We start from the raw sequence: 12,957 nt of genomic DNA, 5'->3' as shown, positions 1-12,957 counted from the left end.
GCTCGGTACCATCTACCTTACGTCAATAAGTGACAAAAAGCATTTTGTATTTTGAAGTGGTAGAAAATGCAAAATACTTGTACTAAAAAGTATTTCAAATAAAATACAAAATAGTTTTCGATAAAAGTATTTAAAATACCAAATACAAAATAGGTATTTTGTATTTCTATTTGAAATGCTTTTATTTCAAATAGTTAACATCTCTGCCACTGAGAATCGCGAGCTCTTTCAATCCTAATAGGAGGAAAAAATATCCCAAGGTTTTTTCCCCCTATCAGGATCGAAAGAAACAAAAAAGTGGGGTGGACAACTTTGAAAAAAATGGCCCAAATACGTTCTTGTTTTTAACAACTAAAACCTATCCCGATCGGCGCAATATACGAATGCCTATACATATTTGAAGGCACATAATGAAATTGGAAGTAACTGAGTAAAAACCGTTGTTAAACTAATAAATATTTGCAGATCAAATATTTAACTTCTATGAACTTTGCAGGATTCATTATTTTCTAGTTTGTGAGTACACAAAATCGAATTACCTGTTAGGTTAGTTGTTTACTCTGTATACAAAAATACACTAGATATTTTATTTTTCCTGTTGGCAAACAAAACATTTTTAGTATTAAATGATTCACTATTTTACAATCTTGTATAGGTACTCATGTGGAAATAGTCAATTTATCTTATTTCCTTAAATATAGACAGTAAAACTTAAATACAATAAAAATATGAGAAATGGACCATTATCGCTTATGAATCATATGATTTAATATCGGATACACAAATTACACAGTCGAGAAAAAATAACAGGCAAATATCACTATACTATAAGGAAAACACCAAATCAGGTACAAACTAAAACTACAATAATCACGACGATCACAAAATTCTAAGAACAATCACGCACATAAAAAAAAACTAAAAACTAACACGGTCATAATATCGACTAATCCTCTTTTAAAACAACACGTTTCCAATAGACGTACCTATGTAAAAATACCATTTTAACCAAAATGCCTTAATCACTTGACACCTTCAACGCTTCTAACACAATGATTCATGGAATCCTTTCTGTCAAAGAAAATCAATAATAAGGTTTACTGGAATCCCCAAAAACCAAAAAACCCACAACGATAACAATACATTTAAAGCCTATTAGACAAACAGTCTATTGAAGTAATTAAGCGGCGAAGGGAAACGTGTTATTAAAAGGCAAATCTGAGAAGCGATTAGAGATATTAATACTGTTAAATACGTAGGGCCATTAGGTGGCGGAGATAGTTATAAAAGAATAGGCGGAGAAGACAAAATTATCATTTCGTTGTGAGTTGTCGAACGAGAAACATGAAGTTACTGGTGAGTCGAAGTTTTGATTTTATCGATCCCTCAAGAAATATTGAGCAATACCTTGACAAAGTTGGCAATTGTTTTCGCAGCCTTGTTGGTGCAAATGTTATTTTAAACGTCATAATTCGATTAAATTATGACGTTTACTTTAACCCTTGCGCATATACGCCTTTCAAAATCGTTGCCAAGTTAGCTTAGTCTGACTCTATTTTCTTGGAGAATCTAAATCCTAATATTTCATTGACTTTTGACGAATTACCATTTAAAAACTAGTTCGTTTTGTAAAATCAAAATTATTTCAGTACATACCTACTTAGGCTCTTGATAAGGTTTTCTGAGGAATGCTATAAATAAATCCTAAACTAATTGAGTTATTCGCGCATTATGCATTTGTTTAATTGATAACAAACCAAAATTCACCATATTAGATTATGTTTTGTTAGCAGCTAAACTTTTATTGTAAATCTAATCTGGTATACCTCAAGGATCTCTTATTCATTTGTGAGAATAATATAAGTCAATCTTTAGCTGGAATAGTGTTCTCTTTCTATTCTTATAGAAATATTGTTCTATCCTCATTTTTCTTTGTTTATTTCAGCTGCTTACCGTTGTCTGCGCCGTGGCCGTCTCAGCCAAGCCCTACGGCCCCATGGCCTACGGCGGTGGTATAGGCATGGGTATGCCTATCGGTGGTATGGGCATGGGTGGCATCGGAGGCGGCCAGTATGGTGGTGGTCAGCAGTTCGGCGGCGGCAGCTCTGGGTTCGGAGGTGGTTCTTCCATGGGAGGTGGACAGCAAGGATTCCAGCAGGGTGGACAACAGAGTAGCTTCCATCAGGTAATATATTGAACTATTATTTCTAATGTCTCAAGTAAAAGTTTCCACATTGTCGCTTGCCATAAGCACGATTTTTTTTACCTTTACATTTCAAAATTTTAGGAAAATCATAAAAGGTGTAATAGCACGATTAGTATACAAATTTGTATGTCCTCTTGAATCACTAAATTTAGAATAACTAGAAGACAAACTGGAGTGTGTGGAACAATAATACGTTCAAAATTCTTACACTGTGCTTGATATTGAAATTGCAGAGTATGCCTCGTTCAGAGACGAACGAAATATGTAGCCCAAGACTTTTTATTAATCAAACCTATTTTTCCAGGTAACATCAGCCCAGCAGTCATCCGGTGGCGCATCAGGTGGTTCATCCGGCTTCGGCTCACAGCAGGGAGGTGGTGGCTTCAACAACTTTGGAGGAGGATCGTCCGGCTTCGGAGGAAGCGGCTTCGCCGGAAAGTAGATGATAATGACTGAATTTCCAATGAAGATTTAAAGAGTTTAGTAAAAGATTTTAAGCCTCCAATAGTTGAAGAAATAAATATATTGGAAACAACTTCAGAAGAAACAAAATTGCAGATATGATCAACAAGTACAGTTTGAAAAATGTAGGACTTTTCAAAAAGGTTCAGATGTAATTGTGATATATTTCTGTTAGCAATTTGTTTTATTTGTAAAAATCACGATAGGGAATGAATCAATAAAGTATTATTTATACATACCTATAGCAATTTCATTGAATTTCTATACTTATAAGTATACTATTATGATCGTTTTGTTCTCTACTTTATAAGCTGTGTGTTTTGATCTGTGGAATATTTGGCTGTATTGTTAATTAATTAACATTTATTCGGGGAACTTTATCAAATTACCTAATTAACCGCTTATAAATGCAAAATTGTTATACCAAAGCATAATAATATTTATCAGACATTAACTTCATTAATCATGGAAACCGTTGAAATATAATTAGGCCAGTAATATTATTACGATATTCAATTTAAGTAATTGATTATTTCTAGTAAATCTGCTACCAAATATAAACGGTACAGACTACAGGTAATTAAAGTTTTCAATTATTTGATAGTATTGAAATGTTAATAACGTGACAAAACAAGTCAACGATGACAACATTGATGGTAGGTAATATTTTACAACCTTATACAGCGTGTGCATTCCATACGGGTGAATATTTTATAACGATGAGTATCGGGCCTGCGGGCCGATTTTTGTGTCTCACGCGTTCAAATTCAGAAAATTGACACTGAAAATAATGAGCTAGCAAAAACAGCCCGCTCAACTAAACTCCAAAGCAACTCGGCTTCTTATCGAGTTATTCATTTGAATACAAACCGTAAACAATGCGTTATAAGGTTTATATTTGAAAACACGCACATACACATTCACAAAGTCCGCGCGTGTGAGTGATTGCCTATCGCGAACTCCTATGTACGTAATTTGGGCGCAACTATCTCTTTTACTCTACTCATAGCAGGATTGAGATGACAGAGAAGGGTGACCGCCATTTGGGAACACATAGACAGCCAAGCGCACAATATTCGATGGCTCGCACTTGTTCATTTGAATTTAAAGCTTCGAGTGAAACAAATAAGACTGATATTACAGTGTAATAATTGCATGCTAAATATTGCCATACTAAAATTATAAATGTATTAATGGGTAAAATTTTATTGTGTTTTGTTATCGCACATATATTTGTTTTAAATAAAAGCCTTTAAATATTGATAGTTTCTATTAAAAAACCGAGAATCTTATTTAATATAAGTTTAGTAATGTGGTAATGAACGTTTCTTCATCAGATATACTTTGTTTGTATGAAAAGGTTTTTAAATTCGTGGGTGAAAATGGAATAATATCACTGCAACACTTGCGTCCCGCTTGTTACCGAGGCTTCGTGTGCTTTCAAATGTTTTGTGTTATTCTCTCAGTTTTTTTATTAACTTGCTCATTACGTGCAATATATCAGTGAAATTTAAATGATTTGGAGTGTTTCGGTGTCGTGTTTTAGTGACAGTGCAAGTCAGAGTTTCAAGGTTAGATACTACCTATTTTTAAGAGATAGTTAGGACTTTCTTTGGTTTGTTTAGTAATGGCAGCGTTAATTCATTTGACTGTTGTGTCTGTTGTATAATAGATTACTTACTAAATGAATCAACACGTTTTTCGACGCAAACATTCGAAATAAAGAAATGTCACGCGAGGCCGTGATCGTCCGGAGTTAAATATAAGTTATAAGCGGAGAGATGGCTTTTTTAAGCGCTTTCATAGCGGACTGTATGATAAATGCACTTGGATAGGCGCCTAAGGTACCTAATATAGGTAGGTTGCGTTTTTTAGGGTTCCGTAGTCAACTAGGAACCCTTATAGTTTCGCCATGTCTGCCTGTCCGTCCGTCCGTCCGTCCGCGGATAATCTCAGTAACCGTAGGCACTAGAAAGCTGAAATTTGATACCAATATGTATATCAAGCACGCCAACAAAGTGCAAAAATAAAAAATGGAAAAAAAAATGTTTTGTTAGGGTACCCCCCCCCCCCTACATGTAAAGTGGGGGCTGATATTTTTTTTCATTCCAACCCCAACGTGTGATATATTGTTGGATAGGTATTTAAAAATGAATAAGGGTTTACTAAGATCGTTTTTTGATAATATTAATATTTTCGGAAATAATCGCTCCTAAAGGAAAAAAAGGTAGTTAGAGGCGTCTAACTTTTGAACCATATGTTTAAAAAATATGAAAAAAATCATAAAAGTAGAACTTTATATGAGCAAGTCACCGTTTTCAACCAGTATTTTAGTGACAAAATCCCGTATGCGAGAATCAAAAGACGCTTTGATAATCGCCAATTTTTCGTTTTGATATGCGAAAAAAAGGATTGCTGGGAAGAAGTGGCTCCAGATCGCACAAAACCGTGACGAGTGGCGCATGTTGAAGGAGGCCTACACCCGAAGGGTAGAAACAGGCTAAAGAGAGAAAGAGAGATTTTTTTTTGTACGTAACAATTCAGCACGCAATGTATTACGTCCACGTCAATTACGTACCAACTTAATCGTCATTATGACATGACGTTTAAGACTCCTGTCATGTTAGTGTTATTTAATGCTTTGTTAATTAATAAAACATATAAACGTGGTGTTCATGTGTAATTAATTCAAAGCAAATTCGATGCCCGGAATTTGACGACCGGTCTGGCTCAGTTGGTAGTGACTATGCCTGATAAGCCACGGACCTGGGTCCAGATCCCGGTAAGGGCATTTATTTGTGTCACTACCGACTGAGCCAGACCGGTCGTCATATCAATCAATATATCGGATCAATGTACAAAGTAATAAACGTTGCAAATAATGGGATAGTGATAGGCATGGAGATCTTTGTGAATACGCTGAAATAATTGGGTATATTCTAGGGTTTCGCGGGGTTCGATGGTCCGAAAAACGCTCTTCGGCCGTTGAGTTTCAGCGTAAATCACGATCATATCCACGAGTTTATTAGGAGGAAAACTCGTTGGTCGCGGCATTTTTATCGACGATGGCACGGAGAAGGTATTTATGCGTTTAGGGTGAGATATTGTGCGTTTGTTTGTGCAAACGAATGTTACCAATTATCTCCTCAACTACTCAACCGATTTTAATCAACAATTATTTTGATAACTGACGGCAACATGACAAATTATATCAGGAAAGCAGAAACCAGAAAATGATTTTCTTCAATCAATCAGTCTTTATCTCTACTTAATACCTAAATTTAAACCTAAAAGTCAATTAGACAATGACTGGACTCCTTAGAGATTGATTATGTTGTAGAATAAATCTAATCAATCCTCTTCGTGTTGAGGAGGAATAAATCATTATCAAAACAGATAATGACACGAAGTGTTCCATACAATTAAATACAAAAATTCTTGTATTTAATAAATGCGGGTTTCCATACAATTAAATACAAGAATCATCAGAAAATGACTACTTAATTGTAAAATTGAATGATGGTTTAACTGGTAAGTAAGGCAAGTAGTTGGATAGTGAAATTAGGATTCAAGAATGGTATTAGCATGATAACTAACGTAATTTGCACTGCCTCGTACAGTAAATAATTTCGCATTTCATTTGAAGAATCTTTCCGACACCAAGATTATTCCGATCAAGCTAGGTACCTCAATTTAGGGTTTATTTCAAAAAGACATCAAAATAATGTTTGCATGTTTGTTAACTAACAGTTAATTACTTGTTATGTTAAAATAAAGTTGGACGGCGTATATTGCTGTTTGGCCGGATTTAAAAAATCAATTACTCTTAATTAATAACACTATTTAACGAAATTATTATCCTATTGGATTCGTATGATCAGATACTATAACTGATTATACCTATTATTCGCCCGTATGGAATCCACACGCTGTATAGTTCTAATAGGTACTCATCTGGAAATAATCAATTTATCCTATTTCCCTAAATATATGTTGCAATAAAACATAAATATAACAAACATATGAGAAATGAACTACTATTACGCTTAGGTATACACAAATTGCACAGTGGTTGAAAAAAACAACAGGCAAATGTCACTACCCTATAAGGAAAACACATAACCAGGTACAAAATAAAACTTCTACAATAATCACTTCATTTCACAGAACACAAAATGATAAGAACAATCACGCACACAAAAAACTAAAAACAACACGGTCTTAATACTACGAATCGACTAATACTCTTATAAAACAAAATGTTTCCGATACACGTATTTAAAAAGACCATTTTAACAAAATTATTACCCCCTGGTACATTCCACGCTTCTAACACAACGATTCACGGAAACCTGGAATCCCCAAAAACTAAAAAACCCACAAAGATAACAATATATTTAAAGCCTATTAAACAAAGAGACTATTGAAGTAATTAAGCGGCGAAGAGAAACGTGTTATTAAAAGGCAAATCTGAGAAACAATTAGAGATATTAATACTGTTAAATACGTAGGGCCATTAGGTAGTGGAGATAGTTATAACAGAATGGGCAGAGAAGACAAAATTATCATTTCGTTGTGAGTTGTCGAACGAGAAACATGAAGTTCCTGGTGAGTCAAAGTTTTTATTTTATTGATCTCTCAAGAAATATTGAGTTATACCATGTCAAAGTTGGCAGTTGTTCTGACAGCCTTGCCGGTGCAAATGTTATTTGAAACGACAAAGTTCTATGCAATTATGACGTTTACTTTAAACTTGAGTCAGGCTAGGCTTTCTAAATTGTTTCCAACTTAGCTTGGTCTGACTCAATTTCCTTGGAAAATCAGTAATAACCTAGTATTTCATTAGATTTTATAACTACTTAGTCGGTTTTGTAAAATTAAAATCGTTTAAAAAATTACTCCAGCTCATACTTAGGCTTTGGATAAGTTTTCGTGAGGAATGCTTTAAATAAATCCTTAATTAATTGAGTCACTCGTGCATTCTGCATTTGTGTTGTTAATCAAAGTCTGATAATTAATTAGAAATATTAGTCATTATTCAATCATTTAAATAAATTAATTGCTTTTGTTTTGTTAATATCTAACCAAAATTCAACATTATAGAACATATATCTTATTAACTGCCAAAGTTTCTGTCTAAATTTAATCTGGTGTACCTCTAGGATCTCTCTTCGGACCAATTTTATTATTTCTTATAGAAATATCGTTCTATCCTCATTTTTCTTTGTTTATTTCAGCTGCTTACCGTTGTCTGCGCCGTGGCCGTCTCAGCCAAGCCATACGGCCCCATGGCCTACGGAGGTGGCATAGGCATGGGTATGCCTATCGGTGGTATGGGCATGGGCGGCATGGGTATGGGAGGTATGGGAGGCATGGGAGGCATCGGAGGCGGCCAGTACGGTGCTGGACAGCAGTTCGGCGGCGGCAGCTCAGGGTTCGGAGGTGGATCATCGGTGGGAGGTGGAAAGCAAGGATTCCAGCAAGGTGGACAACAGAGCAGCTTCCATCAGGTAAGATATTGCACAATTATTTATTTAAATATATTCTATCCCTTAAGTAAAACAAAATGTGCTAGTAACTTTGCATATCTAATTATGATCTATAGTTATAGGTAGTTTCTTGAGAGGTATATCTAAATCTACAGCTTCATGAGTCTTTTAAATTTCTGTCCCTTCCCGAACTTTTTCTTTACCGATTTAAATGTAGAATTTTCTAGTGCAAACTGGACTAAATGGAACAAGAATATGTTCCAAATTCTTAAACAGGGCTTGACAATGATAATCATTCAATAATAGTGTGCAATGCCCCGTTCAGAGACGCACGAAATAATTTCCTAAAACATTTTTAAATCAAATTTATTATTTCCAGGTAACCTCAGCCCAGCAGTCATCCGGTGGAGCATCAGGCGGTTCCTCCGGCTTCGGGGCTCAGCAAGGAGGTGGTGGCTTCAACAACTTTGGAGGGGGATCGTCTGGCTTCGGAGGAAGTGGTTTCGGAAACTCGCTGGTCGGAAAGTAGATGATGATGATGGCAGAATTTCCAATGAAGATTTGAAGTATATTGTTGAAGATTTAAAGATTTCTATAGTAGCAGAAATACATACATTGGAAACATCTTCAGAAGAAACAAAATTGCAGACAGGATCAACAACTACAGTTTGAAAAGTGTAGGACTTTTGGGCTCAAATGTTATTGTGACATATTTTCTGTTGGAAATTTGCCTGATTTGTAAAAAAAAACGATAGGAAATGAATCAATAAAGTATTATTTATATATATCTATAGCAATTTCATTGATTTTTAGATGTGATCAACAAAATTATATATTCAAGAATCATCGTTGGGTACCCAAATGCAACATACGCTTTTTTGAGCTCACTGATGTCTTTATTGGTGTAATCACGCCTCTATCCCATAAAGGGGTAGACAGAACACATGAACTACTAAGTTTCAGTGCCACTCTTGGTAAAAAGGGGTTCAAAGAAATACAAATTCTGACATTGCAGTGACAGGTTGTCAGCCTCTCGCCTACGCCACAATTTAACCCATATCCCACAGTCGACTTCTACGACACCCACGGGAAGGGGGTGGTGAAATTCTTAACCCGTCGCCACACAGGTTTCAATTTAATTAACTATTTAAAATAAAATTATTATACCAAAGCATCATCACATCAGACATTAACTTCATTATTCATGGAAATCGTTAAAATATAATTAAGCCAGTAATAGTATTATAATATTCAATATAATTAATTATTTCACGTAATACTGCTAGTGCTACCAAATATCGTACAGATAATTACACTATTAAATTATTAGATAGTATCCATAATAATATTATAAATGGGAAAGTGTGTGTGTCTGTTTGTTCGTCCGCCTTTCACGGTAAAACGGAGCGAAGATTTGTAATGTTTTTTAAGTGGAGATAGTTGAAGGGATGAACAGTGCCATAGGCTACTCATTGTCACTTTCAAACGCGAGCGAAGGCGCGGGCAAAACCTAGTTGAAATATATACTGAGAATTTGTTATGTTAATTACGTGATAAAAAACGTTAATGATGACAACGTTGATGGTATTATTTAATATGTATATATGAGATACGCGTCATACTCGTGAACGGGTGCCGTCTGTGAAGACCGGTCTGTTTAAGCTTACTGGGGCTGTTATAACTTAGTAACTTTAATTCTAATTTTTATTAAATTAGGACACTTTGTTCGGTTGTCGTTTGTTTCCTTTCTTTTAGTGAATATTTTAAATATATGATTTTGACTCATGGAGACCATATACATCTCTAAGGAGAATTAGATTAAGTAGATATACATTTTATTTTTAGTTGTGACATTTAGAGTCATTTGCACCTCTAAAGTAATTTTAGACTTTTTTTTTTTTATTTGTACTTTTTATATTAAAATTTAGTGTAGTTCTTGGTTGTAATTCGACATTTAGAGACCTTCTACATCTCTAATTAATTGTATAGAGTTAACTTTAGTTAGAACTTAGAATTAGTATATAATAGTATCAATTGTAATTTCAACTCAATTTTAAATATTTTTTTAAATACCTATGTACATGTGACGTGTAAAAGTGCCCCTGTGGCCTATTTGCTGAATAAATTATTTTGATTTTGATTTTGATTTTGATTTTGAGCATTTCTTTTTTTTGCCACTTTTATGAAGTGTGATATTTTAGAAAAAAATATGCTATTTCTACTCAGAATTACTAGCCTTTTCAATCCTAGTAGTTAAAAAAATTGTCCCATACGATTTTTTCTTATTTTGTTACCATTTTCCGTACATGTTGGGGTAACAAAAGAGGAAAGTAAAAAAAAATATGGAAATTCTGGGACACTTTTTGTCTCCCAGTGAGATTGAAAGTACTCGTGATTCTGAGTAGAATTGACCTAAAATTCCCTAAAACGATAAAAAAAAATATTGGCAAAAAAAAAGAAATGCTCATTTTCCATTGTTTTTGTCTTTCTTGTGCATAACTTACTTGTATCTGATAAAGAATTGTATTAAAAAAAGAGAAATCTAATTATTAAAAGTTTTTGAACAAAATTGACATCGTTTGCAATTTGCATATTTAAATTATTTTCATTGTTTGCTCATATCATATGACAGGCCCCACCCTGTATTTGCTCTATGTATTTGCAGATCGAAATAAAACATAAACAATACACTCGAAAAATTTCCCCAAACACGTAATACTTTCAACTTCGTTACGAGTTGCGACTGTTTCAATGCGAACTTGCTCTGTGGAATTAAAAAAATCCAATTTACTTGCGCGGGCTCGAGGACTCTTCTACGAGTAACTTACTGATTGTGAGGTAAGTACCTGAAAGAAAGAAACATTTATTACAAATATATTTCATTTGTGGAAGGATACCTAATATGTACCTAAGTACAGTTACCGGCACAGAACTAGATTTAGATAGAAGAAACTTCATCTATTTGTATAGAGGCCGAGCGTGAGATGTTGTACTGAAGTTGTTACTTGCCTGTGATTATAAATATGTCTCAGGCCCTTGAGTGTTCATAATTTTTGTGTTGTTGCAATTAAATATCACGTCACGAGTGATTTTTAATGTTTTTGTTGACTTCAACTTACAAAAATTGACGCCCGAAAGCTGCAAGCATCGAATAAAGACGGACAACTCAGTCGATTTTACTAAGTTCATTTGACACGCTAAGTAGATAGAGATTGCTTGATCTTGATATATATGACATCTGTAGTTCCGGCAATAACATCACACAAAAATAAGGCCGCAAACACATAGACATAGACATAGACATGACAATTTTTTTAACTACTAGGATTGAAAAAGCTAGTGATTCTGAGTAGAAAATAGAAATAGCATATATTTTTTTTAAATGAGACCTCAATCTTATTTCTAGAGCCATACGAACATGTCAGATATATTTATGCAGCCTTCCTTTTGTGCGACGATATTGGCGGTGTGTGACTGTATTAGGTACCTAAATTCGAATAAATGAGTTTGTAAACCAAAGTCAACAAACGATTAGGTACAATCTTTGAGCAATCAACTATGAAATCATCCTCCTTGCGTTATCCCGGCATTTGCCGCGGCTCATGGGAGCCTTGGGTCCGCAATAAAATATGTAATATAAGACCAAATAAATAAACTAATGAAACTGTACAACAAAATACCTATGTACATTCATAACAAGCGATTTTGTATTATAATAGAGTAATAGAATGGATATTGGATAGGCTTTGTAAAGGGGTAAGATCGTCAAATATTCGCTCAATAATCTCAAATAAGTATTATAAAACTCCCAAGTTTGTGTTCCTTTATCAGAAAGCTCCCATGACTACCTCCGGTCTGCATCCGGATTACATTCGGCAAAAATTCAATGTTTTTGAAGAACAATCGGGTCGTCTCTTTGCCTAAGATATCTACATAAAATATCTTCGACTGGCTTTATACTAGTTTAAATGACCAGTTTAATGGTCCAGGTTTCGCATAATTTACCAAAATAAAAAATACCAGTAATTGAGCATTTCTTTTTTTTTTGCCATTTTTTATTTTGATTTTTTAGGGAATTTTAGGTCAATTGTACTCAGAATCACGAGTACTTTCAATCTCATTGGGAGACAAAAAGTGTCCCAGAATTTCCATACATTTTTGTTGCTTTCCTCTTTTGTTACCCCACGCAACATGTACGGAAAATGGTAACAAAATAAGAAAAAATCGTATGGGACAATTTTTTTAACTACTAGGATTGAAAAAGCTAGTGATTCTGAGTAGAAAATAGAAATAGCATATATTTTTTTTAAATATCGCATTTCATAAAAGTGGCGAAAAAAAAGAAATGCTCAGTTTGCAGAAAATGCACTAAAAACTAAGCCGCAAGTAATTTTTTTACAATACTGGTCGAAGATAGTTGTCCTAGGCGAAGCGAAGGGGTTTACTGTACCCATATCTATGTAAATTGTCACAGACAAGTTTGAACCGAACAATGCATGTGAATCACCATCAACATTCAACTGCCGAGTATGGGCAGACTGATGTCATGCGACTGATGCGACTCTTGACCGGCTCTGAATAGTTGATTTATTTTAAAACTAAATGGAGGTGAGTACTTGTGCAGCCTGTTCTTATTTTTGAAATGCTTCATACAAACTTCCGCTCCCCATTTTAAAGAAATGGGGGGTTGGGAAGAGACAAATGCCTATATCACGCTCCATCCCTTCAACTATCTCCACTTAAAACGTCAATTTGTCGCTCCGCTCCGTTTTGCCGTGAAAGACGGACAAAAAAACAGAC

At 34.6% G+C, this 12,957-nt stretch overlaps 3 protein-coding genes across 4 annotated transcripts in view; 2 read left to right on the top strand and 1 right to left on the bottom strand.

Moving 5' to 3' along the window:
• LOC125237362 (calsyntenin-1) overlaps positions 1-12,957 on the bottom strand; it is a 572,807-nt gene that overhangs the window by 343,413 nt on the left and 216,437 nt on the right.
• LOC125237366 (keratin, type I cytoskeletal 10-like) lies at positions 1,330-2,906 on the top strand. Its single transcript, XM_048144372.1, has 3 exons — positions 1,330-1,356; positions 1,946-2,185; positions 2,511-2,906. Exons 1-3 carry the CDS (start codon positions 1,345-1,347, stop codon positions 2,646-2,648), a joined length of 390 nt encoding a protein of 129 aa, XP_048000329.1. The 5' UTR covers positions 1,330-1,344; the 3' UTR covers positions 2,649-2,906.
• LOC125237365 (acanthoscurrin-1-like) lies at positions 7,208-8,944 on the top strand. 2 transcript variants are annotated; one of them, XM_048144371.1, is made up of 4 exons: positions 7,208-7,276; positions 7,906-8,005; positions 8,039-8,178; positions 8,537-8,944. In XM_048144371.1, exons 1-4 carry the CDS (start codon positions 7,265-7,267, stop codon positions 8,684-8,686), a joined length of 402 nt encoding a protein of 133 aa, XP_048000328.1. In that variant the 5' UTR covers positions 7,208-7,264; the 3' UTR covers positions 8,687-8,944. The 2 variants fall into 2 exon arrangements, with proteins under 2 accessions (XP_048000328.1, XP_048000327.1); XM_048144370.1 differs by having other exon boundaries at positions 7,906-8,178.

Source organism: Leguminivora glycinivorella, chromosome 21 (genome assembly GCF_023078275.1).
Source record: "Leguminivora glycinivorella isolate SPB_JAAS2020 chromosome 21, LegGlyc_1.1, whole genome shotgun sequence".
Taxonomy (NCBI): domain Eukaryota; kingdom Metazoa; phylum Arthropoda; class Insecta; order Lepidoptera; family Tortricidae; genus Leguminivora; species Leguminivora glycinivorella.
The sequence above is the reverse complement of the archived record's forward strand: the minus strand, read 5'-3'. Positions and strand labels throughout refer to the sequence as shown.